The sequence below is a fragment of the Crinia signifera genome, chromosome 1 (assembly GCF_055691185.1).
Source record: "Crinia signifera chromosome 1, ASM5569118v1, whole genome shotgun sequence".
Taxonomy (NCBI): domain Eukaryota; kingdom Metazoa; phylum Chordata; class Amphibia; order Anura; family Myobatrachidae; genus Crinia; species Crinia signifera.
In genome coordinates this window covers 406064277-406087143 of record NC_139217.1, presented here as the reverse complement: position 1 = coordinate 406087143, position 22867 = coordinate 406064277, and the positions used below count along the sequence as shown (strand labels likewise).

At 41.6% G+C, this 22867-nt stretch overlaps 1 protein-coding gene across 1 annotated transcript in view; it reads right to left on the bottom strand.

Annotated features, from left to right (window-relative positions):
* Positions 1–244: 244 nt before the first annotated feature.
* SLCO4C1 (solute carrier organic anion transporter family member 4C1) overlaps positions 245–22867 on the bottom strand; it is a 61212-nt gene continuing 38589 nt past the window's right edge. The window contains exons 7-13 of the mRNA XM_083158445.1: positions 22654–22798; positions 17466–17661; positions 14271–14427; positions 12555–12751; positions 6727–6791; positions 1978–2115; positions 245–434 (exon numbers count right to left, since the gene is read on the bottom strand). Coding sequence (XP_083014571.1) covers positions 310–434; positions 1978–2115; positions 6727–6791; positions 12555–12751; positions 14271–14427; positions 17466–17661; positions 22654–22798 — 1023 coding nt within the window. The 3' untranslated portion in view covers positions 245–309. The remainder of the gene's footprint in view (positions 435–1977; positions 2116–6726; positions 6792–12554; positions 12752–14270; positions 14428–17465; positions 17662–22653; positions 22799–22867) is intronic.

Below are 22867 nucleotides of genomic sequence, written 5' to 3'. Positions count from 1 at the left end.
ATATTTGCAGTTTACTGAGTCAACTAGAATCAGGGCCCAAATGTGCTGTGTGATCAGGTCTGAATTAGGCCCCAAGTCATGCCCGCAATGCTTGCGCATGTGTGGGCTGAATGAAAGCGCCTACATGTCTCCTAAAAAAGTGGTGTTTCTTTCCCACATTTATAAACATCACCGATTCCTTTTGCCCCATTTCAGTATCTATAAGGAAGAACCATATCATATCTTTATATGATTTCCTTTATTAACAAAATCATTTATATACATCAATATGTCCATAATGGTCTATTGTTCTTTGTGTAAACTGTCCCGTCAAAGTGCTTCTGAAGATATGATCTTGGTATTGTCTTGTGTAGAGTCTGATTTACTCAGTGGCGGTTTATAAATAAAATATGCAACAAAAAGGAAAATGATTGTGATGATCTTGCTGGCCGCACCTAAATAAGAGAGAAAAAAAATCAGTTTTGCTATTAAAAAAACAAAGTAAAATACATTTAGGTCCTGATTCTGGTTGACTCAGTAAGTGCCCTCCCTGCTGCCCCGCCAAAACAGTGGCCAAATTGCACTAGTGTATGACTAACACTACTCTGTGAGAGCCCCACTGTACATACAGATGTGTGCTTACTCGTCCATACTTTTATATATATTCACCTTTGCCTACAGTATACTCATTGCCCCATATGGCAGTAGAAGTTAGGCATGACATAGACACTCCAACACCCTCCTGGATATAGGAGGTTATTCTGGTTGGTGCGCTTCCATGCAAATGCACATAAGAGCACAATGTTTTTGTACTGCACTTGCGCTGTGTGCAAGCGGCCATGGCCAACAGAGTGTTTGCCGGCTCTCGCACACAACAGTGCGGGTGGAGAGCGTGGGGCATCAGCATCGGCAGATGAGCCCATGGGAATGCATAGCATTTTATGGGCGTTCCCATGAAAATGGTGGGCGTTTCCATTTTAATGCCCCAGTGATGCGGGTGCCGGGAGCAGGCAGCTGACATCACCGGATGTCAGCTGCCCGCCCTGTCCTCGTACAGGACACATGCAAAACTAAGACACCTGAGTGTCATAGATTTGCGTGTACGCACCACATCACTCGATGGTCGGTGACCATCGGATGATGTGGGTGTCGCCCCATAAGCTGCGAATGGATGTTTATGCAAAACATTTATTCACAGCCGTGCAGGAGAATTCGCCCTGCAAAGGGAGGAGAGCGGCAATACGAGTGGCAGGTGGGCTTAAAACAGATACGAACTACGTAGCACTGCGTGTCAACCAGAATAAGGTCTATAGTACCTTCAGTAATTATTAACGTAGAATCGTAGCTGCATCCAAAATCACTTTTATTGACTTTGGGCAATTAGGATTAGTCATTTGTTGCAATGCAATAATCATAAATTTGCAGATTAAATACAACACTGCAGGGCACAAAACACTTGTATCGGTCCTCTCTTTTGCTTTTTTACCCAAAGCTAAGATACCTATTTGGTAAAGATCAATGCAGGGGTGCTTTTAGAGAGATTGAGGCATGAGTGCAGCCTCGTCTCTGCCGGAGCTGTGCCCGCCCGCCACCCAGCACAGTAGAGTCTGAGCACTAGAACGCTCACTCTACTACGCATGCGCGGATCATGGGTAAAATGGAACGGCAGCCATATTCCCAGCGATTCTGGCAGCAGTTCTTCCTTTATCACGGCACTTTGTAGGGTAAGTATTAAAGAATGGATGCAGTGTGTGCTATGTGGGCCCTCCTGGGTCTCACATTGCACCTATTATAATTACACCACTGGAACCATGTAACAAGATGCGGCTCAGCTGCACAACCTGGGGGTGGGTGTACAGTATATGGACACAGCTGGAATGTATTTTACATTTTATGTAGAATCCCTGAGGGCTCAATACTATTTTAGTGTGGTATTACATAATACTTAGAATACTGTATGACGCAACTGTGTTATTAAAACCAGTTATTGTTACTTACTGATGCCAATGAGTTTGTAAGATATACTTGAATTATCGTAGGTCCAGCATGCTCCCTTACTCCCACATTCATTCAAGTTCCATAAAATACAGCTACTGTCTATGACAACTCCAAATACTATTGGTCCTGGAATAGAACCTAAAGGCAAAAAGCTATATTTAGAATAAAAGTAGGCCTGAAGTAGACACAATGGTACTTATGTAGTAACTGGGCTGCCGATTTTGAAATCGGGTCCATCGCATCGCATCGCACCCGACCATATCGCATGCGATGCGATGCGATGGACCCGATTTTTCCATAGGATTCAATGTTAAAATGGACTGAGTCCATTTTAACATGGAATTCAATGGGAAAAAGGGGTCCTTTTCATACCCCTACTATCCAAGTGGGCATGGAGTTGGATATAAACCTGTGGCGAGCGTAGCGAGCCACCGAGCCCGAAGCGTGGCGAGCGTAGCGAGCCCCGCGAGGGGACGCAGAATACCGTCCCCTCGCGGGGCTCGCTTCGCTCGCCACGCTTCGGGCTCGGTGGCTCGCTACGCTCGCCACAGGTTTATATCCAACTCCATGCCCACTTGGATAGTAGGGGTATGAAAAGGACCCCTTTTTCCCATTGAATTCCATGTTAAAATGGACTCAGTCCATTTTAACATTGAATCCTATGGAAAAATCGGGTCCATCGCATCGCATCGCATCGCATCGCATGCGATATGGTCGGGTGCGATGCGATGCGATGGACCCGATTTCAAAATCGGCAGCCCAGTTACTACATAAGTACCGACACAATACATCATCTTGTATACAGAGAACATTTCAAAAGCAGGTTTCACCAACTATTCACATAAAGTACACATGTATGATTTATTCATTGTGTACATGGGTACTATATATATATAGTGTAGTGAGTGCTGGGTCCCCTGTGTTTGTATTTACTAGAGTGTGTGGTCACAGGCCACCGCACCCCACCCTGGTATGTGGGTGCTGTTTGCACCCCATTCCTAGGAATGGCGAGTGTGTTGGTACTTCTGTATCTATATATTTGGGTTGATTTTTAATTAACCGCTGTTACTGTGATCATAGCTTTCTCATGCACCCTAGATAAGCTAATTTAACTGAAACCTGTTACAGCTGCCCCTTTAATACTAATTCAGGTGCTGTGTTTGGGATTGTCTCACCTTATAAAAGCCATAAGTTACTTGGCAGTTGAGCATTAACCCAGGAAAAAAACACATGTTCATTTTAGCTACAGTATGATGTGTAAGCAGGTACCAGGTTCCCAAGAAAAACAGTTGCTAGTGTAGGACTTGCAGTGAAATGGGGTCCCTTGGCGATGGGCTGCAAGCTTAAATGCATTGATCAATTCATGAACTAAAACCCCATTATTTATTTATTGATTATTTGAATGTTAAGGTGAGTTAGGCCCTACATACGCAGAGATGTGTGCCAGAGATACATAACAGGAGATTCAGCACAAGAGATTTCACTCTTGTGGCTCATTTCAGACAATGAGCCACATACAGAGAGATTTGTGTCAGAGATTCAAATTGGGAGATTCAGCATGGGAGATTTCAAATCTGTCACAACTGTCACAGCCGCACATGCCATCAAACTGCACTGTATGTATATATATATATATATATATATATATATACACACACACACACAGTATATATATATATATATATACACACACACACACACACACACACACACACACACACACACACACAGTATATATATATATATATATATATATAATTTTGATGTGCAGTGATTTTTCAGATTATATATATAGTTAGATAGCACAATATAGTATAACCTTCATTTGTAGTAGCTAGATAACTATTATATCCATAATTGCTGGTGACACCGTGTGAGGAGTATAATGGACACCTAGCAGGGATCTACACGTTACACAAGCAGGTATAAATCATTTATGGAAGAGATCCGCAGCACGTCCTGCTCATTGTGCTGAAAGCTCTCCTGACATGGGGATTCCCATCCTGTTTTTCCTCCAGATTACCCTGTCCTCTCTCACTTGTGCAGTCAGCACCCTGCAGCCTAGGCTTGCTTATGGCAGAAAGCTCCTCGTTTTTATAATAATCCCAGGGGTCTTTATGCTGTGGGGTGGGCGGTGACGGAGGTTTATCAAGGAATTATTGAAATTAAAGCATAGGTGTTAGTACATATACCTTGCGGATCAACTTTTCACTTTATACACCTTCTGAAAAGCAATAAAGCCATAGTAAATGGTGCTTAGTGTGTCTTCCCCTGGTGCTTTTCTGTAATGTAATAAAGCCAGTCTAGCAGGTGGCTAATGTACTATTAGAAAACATTGCTGTAAATGAACTGTAAACTGGGGACTGCTGCTGCTGCTGCCTGGTCACTGAGCCCCTAGGCTGGATCAACAGGTTGGTGGCACAGTGTAAAAAAATATAATACTTACCAACTCCGGTGTCTTCCAGCGTCGCGTCCTCTCACTGCAGCTTCCATCTGACTGCAGAGGGCGGGCGCGGCACCCGGCAGGTCCAGGAAGCGTCTCTTCAGCTGGGCTCCGGCAGCGTGGCTTCCAGGCGGCGGCAGCGGGGCTTCCAGGCGGCGGCAGCGGGGCTTCCAGGCGGCGGCAGCGGGGCTTCCAGGTCGGCGGCAGTGGGCCTTCATCTGGGCGGCGTGCTCCGGCATGACAGTCGCTCAGATGGCCCTGCTCATCCCCGCGCCACACATGCGGGAGATGAGCAGGAGCTTTCTGAGCGACTGTTATGAATTGACTGACCGGGCCATTCTGAATCTTGTGCAGATTCAGAACGGCGGGGGCGCGCATGTAAATCGCTGTGTGGGCTATATACACAGCGATTTACATGCATTTTCAGGCATTTTCTGAGCGATTTAGTAAAATCGCTCAGAAAATGCCTGAAAATTGTGCTGTGTGTGGGGCCCTTTAGTTTGTTGTAGTGAGTGCTGGGTCCCCTGTGTTTGTATTTACTAGAGTGTGTGGTCACAGGCCACCGCACCCCACCCTGGTATGTGAGTGCTGTTTGCACCCCATTCCTAGGAATGGCGAGTGTGTTGGTACTTCTGTATCTATATATTTGGGTTGATTTTTAATTAACCGCTGTTACTGTGATCATAGCTTTCTCATGCACCCTAGATAAGCTAATTTAACTGAAACCTGTTACAGCTGCCCCTTTAATACTAATTCAGGTGCTGTGTTTGGGATTGTCTCACCTTATAAAAGCCATAAGTTACTTGGCAGTTGAGCATTAACCCAGGAAAAAAACACATGTTCATTTTAGCTACAGTATGATGTGTAAGCAGGTACCAGGTTCCCAAGAAAAACAGTTGCTAGTGTAGGACTTGCAGTGAAATGGGGTCCCTTGGCGATGGGCTGCAAGCTTAAATGCATTGATCAATTCATGAACTAAAACCCCATTATTTATTTATTGATTATTTGAATGTTAAGGTGAGTTAGTTTGTTGTAGTGAGTGCTGGGTCCCCTGTGTTTGTATTTACTAGAGTGTGTGGTCACAGGCCACCGCACCCCACCCTGGGATGTGGGTGCTGTTTGCACCCCATTCCTAGGAATGGCGAGTATGTTGGTACTTCTGTATCTATATATATATATATATATATATATATATATATATATACTGTACATATGATACCCAATTTCCTGGCATCGATTGGGACATTTGTTCACCTCTGCCATATAAATTCTGTGTAACTGGCTCAGTGTTAGTGAAGCCAGATGTAGTCTGTGACTACACTGGCTTCACTGTGATTGGTAGTAATTTCCTGCCAAAGGTCCTACATGTCAGTTAAAGACACACCAGGCAGTCCCATTAGGAGGTCTGTGACTGACAGACCAGGCTGCGATAAGTAGGAGCTGGCTTCCTGTAGGAAGCCTGGCTTTTGTGCAGCTCAATCCAGCTTCTATAGGCTGCAGTTGGTGCAGTCCATAGAAACTGGCGGTTTGTGAACGTTGCTATATATTTAAACTGCATTTTACAGTTACTATATATTTACACTGCATTTTAAGTTTTTTTGGGGCCGTTCCCACATCCCACCCGTGGCCGGCAGTGTCCCGGGAAGGGGGGGCAGTTGGGAGTCCCCCCTGTCACCCGCTGAGCAGTGATGAGTAGACGCTGTGCACCTCTCTGCACAAGTTACATCTGCCCCACCTGCAGTGCGCATGGTTTTGTCCATTTGAGAAGGAATTTGCCCTTGCCAGCGAACCAGAATAAAGGCATTAATGTATTATGTGATCACCATACACCGTGCCCTTTAACACCAACAAGCTGAGGCTTTGGCCTGGGTGAAAGTTTAGCTTCACCGTTGAGTTTGTACCATCTAACAGCTCTACACCATGTTGCATAGGTTACATTACTCTGTACAGCACAAAATGTTTTTCAGCGGTGCAGAAATTGCGCCAGCATTTGAACCTAATGCAAAATCAATGTTACAGAATAAATGGCACCAGTGATTGTAGGGTCATTTGCATAGCTCAATAAGAAAAGGTTTTCACCAGAAATTGAAACGGCTTTTTAGCTTTTTAAACCCCCTTCAAAGAGTCCTTATCGGATCTCTTTAATAGAATTCTATATATGAGACTCATCTGTCTACACATATAGTGATACATGTTTCAGGGTACTGAATATCATATATTTGCAGTTCATTGATAAGGGAGTACAATAATAAAAACAATTAGTTGCTGGGATGAAAATCATATAATTATATATTTATTGTATTTACCTAATAATCGGATAAGTGACCACTGCACTCCTAGAGCAAATGACCGCTGTTTGTCGGGTACACACCTAAAAGAATAACATATGTTAGTTCTCAAAAGATTGATAACAAAATTAAAAAGTCTATCGCTATGTAGGTATAGTTTTATTTACAATGTTACATTTTTCCTAAATTGTTATATGTGAGAATTAAATGCATTATATACATTTATATCATTATAAAAAAAAATAATATATATATATATATATATATATAGTGTTCTGGTATGTTCGGCACTCCGGACAAAAACTCTGTAAGTACCGCGGTGCCCTTATGATGTCTTGTTTAGGAAATTCTTGAACCCCTGTCACTCACGGATTTAGTAATGAAGTTTTATCAATTCAGAGTGAAATATATTACAGCATTCTCTTCAACGTTTCAAGGCCTGGTGCCTTTTCGTCAGGATGCACTTTGGGCACCATTTGCACATAACAGCGCATCCTGACGAAAAGGCACCAGTACCTTCGTGGCTACCCCCCACTCCCCTTACCCATTGAATGCATTTCTGATCTGTCTAGCTTAATTAATAAAAAAAAAAATATATATATTATTTAATTTTTTTTTTTAGGTCCGTGTGTCTTAAATAGCACCAGAGTCAGCGAGGGAAGCGCAGTGCGTGACGCGTAGCACTGCGACCCCCTGACTTCTGAGGCATTAACCGTCCGCAAGGCACAATCGTGATCGAGCATTGTGCTCCTATGCCGCATATATGATTGCGCTCTAGCCGCTACCATCTGTACTCTGTGTCACATACACAGTTAACTATACGGAGACTTATTCCCTAATATACCGTACCTAATAAAGCTTATTTAAAAGACAGTTTCTCAGAACACTAATTGAAAGTGAATACATTACTAGTAAGGGAACGGGGGTCCCACGTCTCATGGATAAAGATATCCATTTTTACTACATGTTATGTGTTTAATGACTTGTGTCTGTTATATTTTCGCTACATTTTATCTAATTAAATAAAGGTTACATTTTAATACGTATTCTTTGGGTGCACCACACAGTGACATCCCGTTTCTGTCCCCATGAACTTTTGTAGTGTTGAACTTGCAATAATTGGTGTTGCTAAACTCATAACTGACATTAATGCATATAAAGTACAGTTGGTACTTTTGAACAATGCATTGAAAATGCAATGCAAAACTGAATATTTAAAATTAGACAAAAAAAAAAACAATTATAACATGCAGATGTACCCATGCAAAATAAATCTATTGAATTCATCGGATAATTAATTAACATTTGGGAAAGTTACAGTTTCAGCTCTTATCAAGGCCGCCGACAGGGGGGTGCTGTGGGTACAACTGTCCCGGGCCCCGGCCTCTGGAGGGGCCCGGGTAGCTGCCCACAGCGGCACGGTGCCATCCCCCATACCCGCGGGTGCACACTGTCTCCCACACCTGGTGTCCCCCCAGCCAGGCACGCACAATACACAGTGCAGCCCGCAGAGCACCGAACCTAGGACACAGAGGGGCTCGGCACTCTGCAGGCTGCACTGTGTGTGTGCACTGCTCGTCTCAGGCAGGAGGAGGAAGGATTGGAATGGAGCGCCGGCAGCATGATGCAGTAGGTAATCCGCAGGCGTTGTCCCATGTGCGGGGGGGGGAGCTGGTGGTTAGCAGTCAGGCTGCAGGCGGGGCCCGGACTGAAGGTCAGTCCCGGGCCCCAAGACTCTTAGTGGCGGCCCTGGCTCTTATCATACATGTTTATGGTTTAAACAGCGCTTTTGGACCAAAATAAACAAATTCACTCCCTTTTGAATAAATTACAGATTGCTTTCATCCACAACTACCGATCAGGAGACCCCTGAGCCCAGGCTGGACGTTGTTGAAAAGGCTGCACAAATAGGAGGCACCAGCAGCCGGGAACCAGCCCACAGTGTGAGTGACCACGCTACAGTGGACTACAAGCCCCAGGGAACTGAGAATAAGTATTAACCTTGCTTTTGTGGCTAACCCGCACATACTGATGCTTAATTGCTGCTTAGACTAATAAGCCTACTAATCAGCCGCTCCCTGGGAGGGATATATTTTGCAATTAACTCTGCTTTCAGCTTCCTAAAAATGGAAATTTACCTTTTAAAAAATTTACAAAAGAGCAACTATATTGCAAAACATCATCTGCCACAGAATACTGGCCTTGCATGCCTGGTGAGAGATCAAAATACCTAATAGTTTCATAAACAGTTGAGCTTGGATCAGTGGCGGATTCAGGGGGGGGCACCCGGGCACGTGCCCTCCCTATCATTTCATTTTGTAGCTGAGGACCAGGGCTTTCCAACGTGCCCAGCCCCATGTCTCTAGCCCCCCGGGAACCGGAGATATCGCCTGGCAAAGCTGTAACATTTTTTCCCCATAGGATAATATGGGACCCGTCAATTCCGACCCACACCCGGTTCCGACGGCTGCCAGTCCCCGCCCTGGCATCACAGAAGCTTGTGGTTGATCTCATTCAATTCCAAATCGCTGGGCCTTCAATATGATACCAGGCTGGTCCATATCGGTCAATCGGTTCCAGAGATATTGCGTGTAACCCAATTTTATTATTTTTTAAATGTAATTTCATGGCTGTTCATGTTCTTTGAGGGCAGATTACTCTGGAACCAAACGTTCCAGTTTCACTGGACCAAAATCATTCAAAGCCCACTCAAAAGTTCTTCAATATGATACTCATGTAAATGCGTCAGTTGCTTCCGAAGATATAGCCGGTTAAATGAGATAACTGGTTAAAGGGGGGGTGGGGGGGGGGTGGTTTTCTCTCCCCCTCACACCAGAAAATGCAGGGACTAGGCTGGTGTAAAAGGGGCCAGACTGGTAATGCATTTTCTGGTGTGAAAGGGGTATTATTTCAAATAGTATTCCCCCTTGGCAATGAACATGTAATCCCACATGGCAACAAGCATGGAACCTCTGGCAATGAGCATGGAACCCTTGGCAATGAGCATGTAGATAAGCAGCACTTATGTAGCATAATTTTTAATAGGCATTATGGTGTTTGGCATAATACATAATGGACATAATGGCGTGTAACTTAACGTGTAATGGACATTATGGTGTAAATGTTTAATGCGTGCCTTTGGTGGACAATGTCCCTGTTTATTAAGCGTATTGTGAATTTTGGCTTAATCTGTGTGGCATTATGTGAATTCTGGCTCAATCTGTGTGGCATTATGTGAATTTTGGCTCAATATATGTGGCATTATGTGAATTTTGGCTCAATCCGTGTGGCATTATGTGAATTTTGTCTCAATCCGTGTGGCACTATGTGAATTTTGGCTCAATCCATGTGGCATTATGTGAATTTTGGCTCAATCCATGTGGCATTATGTGAATTTTGACACAATTCGTGTTGCAGTATGTGAATTTTGGCTCAATCCATGTTGCATTATGTGAATTTTGGCTCAATCCATTTGGCATTATGTGAATTTTGGCTCAATCCGTGTGTTATTATGTAAATTTTGGCTCAATCCGTGTGGCATTATGTGAATTTTGGCTCAATCCATGTGGCATTATGTGAATTTTGTCTCAATCTGTGTGGCATTATGTGAATTTTGGCTCAATCCATGTGGCATTATGTGAATTTTGGCTCAATCCGTGTGGCATTATGTGAATTTTGTCTCAATCCGTTTGGCATTATGTGAATTTTGGCTCTATCCATGTGGCAATATGTGAATTTTGGCTCAATCCGTGTGGCATTATGTGAATTTTGGCTCAATCCGTGTGGCATTATGTGAATTTTGACACAATCCGTGTGGCATTATGTGAATTTTGGCTCAATCCATTTGGCATTATGTGAATTTTGGCTAAATCCGTGTGGCATTATGTGATTTTTGACACAATCCATGTGGAATTATGTGAATTCCGTGTGGCATTATGTGATTTTTGACACAATCCATGTGGAATTATGTGAATTTAGTTTCATTCCATTTGGCATCATGTGTAAGGGGGAAGTATAAAGGGGTCTAGTATTTTGTTGCATAATGTGTAGTAGTTGTTTATGGTGTTGTAGACTACACTCAAGGACACACCTCTGTTGAGTGGCCACACCCCTTTTCCGGACCGCGCCTTCGCCGCACGTACAACTACATCCTTTGCTTTTCTCGCCATGATGGGCCTGCATACTTTAAATGCCAGCGCCTATTTTTAATCCCATTCCCACCCTCTCTCTGCCGCTCTCTTAGCATGTACACTGGCACCACTAACACCGCCCCCTCCCCCACCTAAACCCTCTTTTATCATGGTGCCCCCCCCTGTCATTTTATCCTGGATCCGCCCCTGGCTTGGATAAAGATATGCTAAAGCACTCTATGGAAACTATATGATTATACTAACATTTATTAATATCTATCCAAAAATTGCTGACTATGTAACGTTTATATATAGAAGCATATCTATATATGATATTGCATATTGTTGGTCTCTGTTTTATTCACTGTGCTTTTATGTTCTGTGCTACCGGCCGGTAGATTAATTATATGTGTATGTTTTTTATACATTAATAAATGTTTACATTTATTCAAAAGGGAGTGAATTTGTTTATTTTGTTCCAAAAGCGCTGTTTAAACCATAAACTATTTCTTTTTTAAAAGGGTGTAGTATCCCTTTAAAATAGTAGCAAGTTGGACCAAAATTTTGTTTTGTGCGCTCAGTTTACTTTCTTTTTCCCTTCTTATCATACATGCACACACACCTTGGCAATGACAAGGTGCAAACAGATCCGATACACATCCACTATTGTGCAATGAAAAGTCTATGGGCCATGAGTGCGAATATACCAAGTTCCCGTAAACATGCACTCTACTTGCGGAAATCTAATCGTGGGTATCTATAGCCACAGAATGGATGACAGAGGCTACATCTGTACATAGTTATCCTCTCATCGCACAGACACAATGGTGCTTTTCCAATGCTTTTTGTTCACCTAATGGTATCATCTGCAATTGGTGGATGATAACCTACCTATAGTCCAATCGGGGAACTCCTAGTCTGCATGGAACTGGTGATCTTCTCAATTTATGTTTTTGAATTCTCTTTTGTGACTTTTATTTCTTAATTGCCTCACTGGTCAATATATTTAATTCTATGTTTCTACATTTTACCTATTGAGTATCTCTGTGGGACACCTACATGTAATTCTTGTCTTTTGATAAGTACATTATGACATTGTACACTGATTGAATAATTGTTCATACAGCTTCAGAATTAATAAAAAAGCATATTCAAAAAATAAATAAAGTAATTTTGCAGGCTAAGAGGATACCAGGATTCCTCAGTATTCAGGAATAGATTTATTAAGCTCGGTGAAGTGATAAAGTGTCTGGTTTTTATCACCGGCCAATCAGCTCCTAACTGTTATTTTTCAAACCAAGCCTGCAACTTCACAGTTAGGAGCTGATTGGCTGGTGATAAAAATTAGACACTTTATCACTTCACCGACCTTAATAAATCTGCACCTTTATTCCCTAAAGTTTATTACAATTTCACATAAAGATAAAAACGTGTTTTATGTTTATATAAATATACAGTATGTGTTTCATTAAATCCCAAACTGTTGTTATCTCACTGTTGTTATCTCAGTCAGTTAGGAGTACAGGGACTGTGAAGATCTTACTACTAGGTGCAAAATAAATCACCCACCCGTTTAGCTGGAAAAGCACAAATTACATAATATATTTGCATGATGTCGCAAAAGAAAAGGAATTGGCATTGTGGCTTGTAAATGATCTTGTTTGCAGAATGTCTTATCATATTTTATTTTGTACTGTAGCCAATCCTATTTCTCACCTTATTATGGCCATGGTTATGGGTGTTGCAGTCATAAAGGTGGTAACAACCACTAAGAAGAAAAACGCCATAAACAGGATGAGGTTTTTACAGCTGGATTTGCATTTTCCAGCTGCAGCATCTGTCACATTTAAATGCAATGACCGTTCTGCTGCTTTCCCAACTGTTTTTCCAAGACAGGAACAATTAGAATAAATCTACAAGACAAAGCAAATAATATACTGTACTACATCATGTTAGACAAAATCTCAATGACTATCATCAATAATACAGATAAGGGCTGTCCAATGGCTGGGCATTGAGAGACATTTATTTTATCTACATGATTGGTACCAAAAGAAGTATGTTTTGGATGGCAATTTGGTAATACCATACATTCTAGATCTATACCTAACACATACTGTGCCCAATATAATAGCATCATTACCATTATCTATAGACTGTTCATAATCAATGCCTCATGCCCACCACACACCCCCAGTGGCAAGCCTAACAAACCTCATGCTCACCACACACAACTAGTCGACAGCCTGATAAGACTCATGTCCACCACACACCACCAGTGGCTAGCCTGATATACAGTACCTCATGTCCACCCCCCCCCCATTGGCTAGCCTAGTATACCTCATGCCCACCACACACAATCGTTAGATAGCTTAGTATACCTCATTAGCTAGCCTAGTATACCTCATGCCCACCACACACAACCATTGGCTAGCCTGATATACATCATGCCCACCACATACAACCAGTGGTTAGCCTGATACACAGTACATCATGCCCACCACACACAACCAGTGGTTAGCCTGATATACATCATGCCCACCACATACAACCAGTGGTTAGCCTGATACACAGTACATCACATACAACCAGTGGTTAGCCAGATATACATCATGCCCATCACATACAACCAGTAGTTAGCCTGATATACATCATGCCCACCACACACAACCATTGGCTAGCCTGATATACATCATGCCCACCACATACAACCAGTGGTTAGCCTGATATACATCATGCCCACCACATACAACCAGTGGTTAGCCTGATATACATCATGCCCACAACATACAACCAATGGTTAGCCTGATACACAGTACATCATGCCCACCACACACAACCAGTGGTTAGCCTGATATACATCATGCCACATCATGCCCACCACATACAACCAGTGGCTTGTCTGATATGCCTCATGCCCCTCACAATCTGTATTTGCATAGCCTAATATACCCCCATTGCCTTACACATAGAACCAATGGCTAGCCTAAAAAAAAACCATGTCTGCCATTCCATGAACCCCACATAAACCCTGCGTTACACATTACAGATCCATACCCAATTCCATACCCACTGTATCCAGACTGTATCCAGCATAACATATCTTATGCCCAATACAAACTGATGCTGTTGAAACACAGGTTATGCATGGCGCAGCACAAAGAGAATTTTGAATAGCAGGATCAGGAGATATATATATATATATATATATATATATATATATATATACATGTATATACAGTAATGCTTCTAGAAAGCCATGCCCTCCATGTACAGCAGCTTACCCAGCAGAAGGCAGCGGCTTTAAGCTGACAGCTACAGCCTGTGCTCACATTATTGTTAACTGTGTACACTACTGTCCCGTGCCACCCAGCCAGTTGCCAGACTTGCCAGACACAATGACCTCATTACCTGCACCGTGAGTAACATTACCTTTTCATGATTACTGGATATGGATTCTGAATGACATCCTGCGTAACATGCCGAAAAATACTGGACTCCATCAGCACCGCAAACTGGATCATAAAATGAGCGGGCACAGGAGCAGTTGCTATTACATGGAGCCACCAAATCATCACTTATTTCAGTTCTAAGGATAACATACAGGAAAAGGTTTAGTTAGTTGAATAATAATCCATAGAGCTTCACTGTTTGCATCAAAATTATGTAAACTGGGACCTCATGTGCCACCAGTGTGCTGGTGACCTTGTACCACAATTGGCAGTGTGCAGTTATTCTGCAACCCCATTGGTGTCCTGACCCACAGATTTAACAAAAGTAATTTCCACCATAAATTTCTCTACATAGTATTCATACTAAATTCCTCATACATTATTCAAACTAATAATACTTTATTAATTGTGATATATTATTAAATTACTATATATTATCCAATGTGCGCCCAGTACCCCCACTCCTTCCTCCCATTGGGGATTACAAAATCTCTGCATTGGATTCCTGAACCAGGACTTAAAGTGGACACTGCTGCAATATAATAATTTTCTATACACCCAAATGTATTATGTGTTATTTTAGTATGTTGTAATAAACTGTATCAATTTTATTGTGGATTCTCCTTCCTCAAAGCACAGTTTCATCTTTTGTTTTTATCCTGTATATGTATTAAGGGACTGACTATCCTTAATTTAAACTGCTGCTAAATTTGAATTGAGCACTCAGCTGCGCCTAGTATTTGCCATAGTGGCAACACACACTAGTTGGTTGGTTGGACTGAAAATCTGGTACTGTATGGGGGCAAATGCCAATAAGCAATTTGCTCACAAACTCAGGAGAATGGCCAAAAACATTCAATAAAATTGTTTAAATCAAATAGGTCAGACTACAGTACATTGTCTGAGAGACAATTGTTGTCCATTTTCAGAATTGGGAAACAAATAACTTAATTACAAATTACATTTGCTCCTATCCAGTACCAGGTTTTTATTCAATCCAACCAACTAGTTGGATGGTTGGAGGAAAGTTGGTCTGATGCATGGCCAGCATAGTCTTAGATCCCAGTAAAACATGCACACTGGAAGTCCATAAAAACAATATTTATTAAAAGTCTCTGTTTCATATGTAAAAAAAAAATGGTTCTAACACAAAAAGGTTTTTTTTTTTTTTAAATAAACCCTGTTTTTTTCCTGAACCCTGGCACATACTTATCACATACATGGCCAGCATTATCCAAAAAAGTCAATAATTTTCTCTTGTGTCTCATTACGTACAAGGGCCAGATGTAATGAAGCCATGTGGGATGTCAGCCAAACTCGGATGTTTTAAAGGGGCAAACATGGTTTTACCTTCTAAATTATTGCCCCCAGGCTGGAATCCTGTACCGGCGCTGCCAAACTCAGACTTCATTACTTGATTCAGCCTTATATCACAAAGAATCGAATCTCTAGCAACATATTTGTTTTGAACCAAATGGCCAAATGAGGATACCTTCTGTAAATATCACACCATATGTTCATTGCCAAACTCTGTACATTAATATGGACTTGGTGCCCCTTTCCTGCTATAATAGCATCCACTGTTCTGGAGGAACAAGACTTTGGGAATTCCACATTCCACAAGGACAGACCTTGCAATGGCAGAGGGTTTAAATTCTGGCAGCCACACTCCTTTTTGTGTAGCCGGAATTTTTCGTTTTTACAAGAAGTGCTGCAGCAGCCATCGTGCCTAATTTGGTAATCGTTGTGAATGTTCAAAAATCGTTATTTGGTGCCACAGTGCGCATGCACGAAGGCTCAAACTACGGACGCATCCCAGAAAGATGCATCTGCAGTCTGAGTGACAGTGGGGGGAAGTGGCGCAGCAATGGGTGCATTGTACGTACCATGGCGGTTTGCAGCAGCTGTGTGAGGTCACACGAAGCTGCTGCAAGCCGGAAAATGGTGGCCCTGCTACCTTAGTAATGCAATCGCATCACATTTTCTGTGATGCATTTGCATTGCTGTCTCCCACATGCATCGTGGGAAGGGACACTGCATCTGGGAGACAGTAGTCGCAATTTTGCTTTTTATGGAAAATTTGACTGAAGCTGAATCAGGCCCATTTTCCAGTATGAATTGTAGCTAGTAAAATCACAATTCTTCGGTGAATTTACACAGAGACCACTTTACAGCACCCTCCCTTCATTCCTTGCATGCAGGGCTGGATTAAGCCTTCGGGGGGCCTGGGGCACTTTATACATTGGGGCCCCTCCCACTTGTTATTACTGGCTGCAAACTGCACAGGAGAATATTACACTGTCAAAACACAGAGTAAAAACACTATAAACTTGGTCTATAGGTAACTGCAGGGGGGGGGGTTAATTTAAACATAAATATATACCACATGAAAAGCCTGTATATATACCACATGAAAAGCCTGTGTTTGTCCCTCTGTACCTTACTCTGTAGGAGCCCTGACAGGCTCAGACCCGCCTCTGATTAAAAACCCTCCCATGACAAGGCCACTGCTGCTGCTATCCTCCATGGGCCTGAGAAGCATATGATGAGCTCCACCAAGCAGAGCTCAGCACAATCCTCTCAGCCTCTGACCTCTTGTGCAAAGTCTCATGGGACTTAATCAACACCCAGTAATGCACTGCACACTTGTGCAGTCAGTGTGCCTTGGCTCCCGATGCTCAGCACCATTAATCATTGTCTCATTGGGAGATAGGTGAAGCTGTGACACTACCCCACTCCCATACATGCCAACCACAGCGGGCCCCTAGATAGAGGGGGCCCAGGGGTACTGACTCCCTTTCCCCTCCCCCCTCCCCTTAATCCGGCCCTGCTTGCATGGGAATTTACTTACCACCTAGAACACTATGATTCATCATTATCCCTCATTGTACAAGCTGGCCTATCAACAATGACTGCAGATTTTTATGTGTTTGGTACCAAATTAAATGGATAATAAATTTGCTAAGAACCACATTATCTTTAGCACAAATGCTTTCTTTTTGTTAACCATAGCTAAGTAACCATAATAACCATAGCTATTAAGCATAACCATTCTAAAACAGAAACAAAACACATGTCAAATAATATACCATAATCCAATTAATGAATAATATACTTTACTGAATGAAATGAATGTGTAAAAAGTGTATATGTAAGAAGTCACTTTCCAACTCACCCATTATAACTTACGGAGACACCTGCAAATGGTTCATTTCCACACTTTGCAAATATAAAAACGGATGTCAATGCGATCGATATGAATGACAGTATTATTGAGTACCGGATAATATTTTTACACTCAATCTTGAATTTTGAGACAATTACACCACCTATAATTTGTCCAATGGCGGCAGCTGGAATAAGTATACCACCTGAGAAGTAGAAGGGAGAAAGAAGAGTTATAAATATATATATTCAATAGTGGAAGGCAGCAGGGGAACATACCCAAATTCTTCTTTTAAAAGTCTAGTTAAATACTTAATCAAAGTATGAAATACATTTTTATCATGATTCCCAGTGTGTATAATATGTTGGCACTGCCAATAATACTCCTTTCACACCGCACCTCAAACCCTGGTAATTGCCGGCTTGGTGACGTATTGACCCGGATCGAGGTGCGGTGTGAAAGCACCAAAGCTTATAACTCAGGTCGACCCCAGATTGAGATCTGGGGTCCAACCTGGCATTGCAATGTGAAAGGGGTATAAAAGAAAATAACCCTGTATAATGCAAGGATACTACTGCTCCTCACCTCTATGGGGGGAATTCAGGTGTTTTATGCACCGGCAGCCACTAGGGCGAGCACAGCTGCCAGTGCTGATGTTACTGTTATTTTGTTCCATCATTTTGACGGACTAGTAACTAGTATTGTATAAATATCACATTTTGTAACATACAGTTTGCCTAGTACAACTTACAAAATGTGATATTTTTTGTACCATGTCTTTGAGTTTCACTAGACTAAAAGGCATGCTACTGTATTTAATAGACTATTTACTGTTTGCATTCAAGCTTTGCGATTCACATTGGACAGGTTTAAAATACTTTTATTTGTAATCAATATTTGAAGAAAACGTCTAAATATTTTATACATTTGAATGCCCCAATTTGAGATTAACGGTCAAATGAGGTTCATCATTTGAGCCAGATCCAAAATATGCAAACAAATTAGCCTTTTATGCCCCATTGCATTTTTCCTGTGCATCCCACTGATGACACTGATAAAGTTGACAAATGAACCCCTAAGTTACACCCAAAAATATGGTTTGGTCAGTTTGGTCATTTGAGTTTTTAGTACATAAAGCATTGTAGCTTGTACACTGAAACATTGCTATTCGTTCTAAGTATTTTTGTACATATAAATAGACATTGGAATTTGAATGGCAAGAGTCATAACAATACAGTCTACAATATGCAGGAATATATTTTTTAAATGTCCTTTTAATATAACAAGGGGTTGGGGGGTTCATAAAGAGTTAAACTAGATTTTATAATCAATCTAAACTTTGGTACTGATTCGGCATACATTACATTTGTTTTGTAGTTTGGTGCAAGCTGTTTAAATAGAGTAAACAAGGTAGGAGGAGAGTGCATCAGCCTAACTTTTTTTTTTTTTATGTGATGTAAATTAATACTTTTCCAAAAGTGGTGTAATGCAAAGTAAGGCATATACTGCTGTTGCACAAGGCTTCCTTTTTTGCAGTCCTGGACTTAAACTTAACTTAAGCAATAAATAACGTAACATTGCTAAATTCATGTACAACTATGAAATCTAATATAATTTTTAAAAAGTTACTTAATATAGTTATCCAAATTATATTATGTAAAAAGCTGGTAAATTCTATATATATATATATATATATATATATATATATATATATATATATATATATATATATATATATATAATGTAGCAAAGGCGTCACTCGGAGACAGATAAGTGAAAACTTCAATGCTTTATTAAGCACAAGGTAATAACCAACACCAGCGTTTCGAGCCACAGGCTCGTCCTCAGGGTACCCGAGCAAGGAACCAGCATTGTAATCAGTAGAGTGCCGGACCCTGCATCCCTCTTTCTATATATATATATATATGTAGAGCCGGTAGATGTGGCACTCGTAGCTTGTGGTATAAATGACAGGAGCCAATATGATAACAACGTTTCAAATTTAGTAATTTTTCATCAGGTTATACATATAACCTGATGAAAACATCATCATACGTATAACCTGATGAAAAATTACTAAATTTGAAACGTTGTTATCATATTGGCTCCTGTCATTTATACCACAAGCTACGAGTGCCACATCTACCGGCTCTATACTTATCTTTTATGCTGGCACCAGCTGAAGTTTTCTACGTTATTTGGAGTGCCTGACCCTCCACTCGTTATATATATATATATATATATGTGTGTGTGTGTGTGTGTGTGTGTGTCCTGTTCCCCAGCACTCACAATCCAACACAGTGGAATACTTAATTCAGTGCCATCTACGGGCTAAGCAACCAATATGCCAGTTTGGGAAGTAAGCAGCACTAAGAAGGCTTATCGATGCGGTGAATATGTCAATGTTTAATCCAACAAATGATTGCCCGTCATTTTGCTTCAACACTGGGAGCTTTATCAAATACTCATTGATAAAGCTCCTAGTGTTGGAGTGAAATGCTTCAGAGAGGAGAAGGACCATGTATCGAGAGATCCTTTCGACAGTATGAACTAATTCCACCATCCACCATACCGCTTCTGCAATCCAGTGGTCAGTGGTAGAGAGGACGAAGCTGCCGATTGCCCCAGATCCAGCATATCCATGGCATGTAGGGCCAACTACAGCACAGCTGTGGGGCTCACAGAATCATTTTCCGTGCATGAAAGAACAGCTTGCAGGTGCACTGCCTGATTGGGGACAGGTAATGTAAACTATCCATCAACGCATATTGCTACACTGTAATCTTACAAAAGATGTATCTTCTAAAATTAATTTGAATGGAGGTAACATTATAATTAAATGACAATATATCCATTAAGTGACTTTTCTACATCTTGCATTTGGAAAAAATTTCAGTTACAGACACCTACAAATGCCTTTTGGGTGAGAACACTCACAAAGTTTCAATATCAAATGATCAATCTCATTATAAAAATATACAACTTTTAATGAACACATTGCGACCGGTAGAACTGTATATATATTTTTTAATGTATTAAATAAGTATATTCTCCATGCCAATTGCCATTGTTCGTAATTATTAGCACAATATAAATGTTTGTATTGTTTATTATTCACCCATGAGCTTTATGGGTGATTAACTTGCTTCCAAGAGCCAGTATCAATATTTGTTCCTATCATAATTTGTAAAATAAATATCTTCATGGAATTTATCATTAGCGCCGGAATATAACAAAATTGTCTGCATTCATTGTCCACAAGTAAAGTACAGGAGGTACTTAAAAGTTGTCAAGTAATTGATTATTCATTTTTTTAATTGTGTAAAATGATAGCATATACAGTACAGATGGGTCTTGTCCCATCCTTGCTGGCGGGTCGCCATGGCGTCTGCGCTGGCGACCCGCCAGCAGCCACGCCAGCGAATGCACTGAGACGCGCGTGCGTCTCACGCGCACGCGCGTCTCAGTCTCCGTCGCCAGCGCGACGGAAACCCTGTCCGTCTCCGCCTCAGGGAGACGGACAGGGTTAGGGGGGGTTAGGGGGGGATGCGGGCAGGAGGTGGGGACCCCGGGTTACTGCCGGCAAGCCGGCGGGGACCCGGGGGAACGGATGGAAGCGACGTCGGAAGGGGACGCGCGCGCCTCTCGTGCGCGCGCGTCCCCTTCTCACCATCGCCATGGCGCTGGCGGGGGATGGCGGCTGGCGACGCCAGCGCCATCCCCTGCCAAGATGGGACAAGACCCATCTGTATGTCCCCAGGTAATAAGACCCAATTTTCAGCTTTTTAGAATGTTACTTAAAAAATAGCATGTCCTTATTGGCCATATTATGATATTTAAACCCCTCTGTGTTTTTATATTTTGATGACTGGAGGTTGTGCACTGATGTTACCCGAAAATAAAGCTTTTTGCTACCTTTTTCTGCAATTCAGGGGACTACATACAAAATACATTTGTACAGAGAATCAATTGCATGTTTTAAATTAGATTTCAAATTTAGATTTCATATAAAAATGGCTTGCAAGATCCACCTCACACCTATTTGGATTAATCCCTAAGTCTAGATTTGTGTTCAAGACTCATAGGGGTATAATCAGCTGCTCCTTATTTGCCAAAGTGAGTTCAAATCTGGACAGGATAAGATGGTTGAAGGGTGAGAGTGATAGATAGTCCCGTGTCACTGCTTCATAATTATAAGACCGTGAGTGCTGTCCACCTACCCCTTGCTATATATATCTATATATCTATATATATATATATAGATATATAGATATATATATATATATATCTATATATCTATATATATATTTATATATATATCGATATATATATATCGATATATATATAGATATATATTAGAGATGTGCACCGGCCACTTTTCGGGTTTTGGGTTTTGGGTTCTGATTACCTTGAGGTTTTGGGTTCTAATGGGTTTTGCCAAAACACCTCCTAAGTGTTTTGTGTTTGGATTTCTTGGGTTTTGGGTTCTGATTTTTTTGTTAAAAAAGCATAAAAACTGCTAAAATCGCAGAATTTTTTATTTTTTTTGCTCCTACGCTATATTAACCTCAATAACATTAATTTCCACTCATTTACAGTCTATTCTGAACAGCTCACACCTTACAATATTGTTTTTAGGGCAAAAGCACAGAGGTAGCTGGATAACTATGATAAGCCACACAAGTGTGAGGCACAAACACTAGACTGATATGGCACACTTAGCATACCCTCTAGGCTGATACTGCACACCTAGAATTACCCCTGGACTGATATGGCACAGGTAGCATCACCCCTGGACTGATACGGCACATTTAGCATCACCCCTGGGCTGATATGGCACACTTAGCATCCCCCCTAGTCTGATACGGCACACCTAGCATCACACCTGGACTGATATGGCACAGGTAGCATCACCCCTGGACTGATACGGCACATTTAGCATCACCCCTGGACTGATATGGCACACTTAGCATCCCCCCTAGTCTGATACGGCACACCTAGCATCACCCCTGGACTGATATGGCACAGGTAGCATCACCCCTGGACTGATATGGCACATTTAGCATCACCCCTGGACTGATATGGCATCCGTGATCTCGCGAGAATCCGACGCCGGGCGATGACGTTATGATGATCCTTTTTGAATGATTTCAGTTATTTCACAAATTTGCATAAGGAATATAAAAGAGACACTTACCTCCTAGAATTGCTGAAAAGCTTGATGTTAGTGAAAATTGGTTTTCAATAAATTTGGGAAGAAATGTTGCAAAACCAGTAGTAATAAATCCATCGGCACAGCTGGAAAATGTTAGAGCCATGAGAACAGGGTTTTTCACCATAAGCTAGAAAAAAAAAAAGTTTGTTGATGCAGTCATAGTAATTCCATTAACATTACTATAATGGTGCACTTT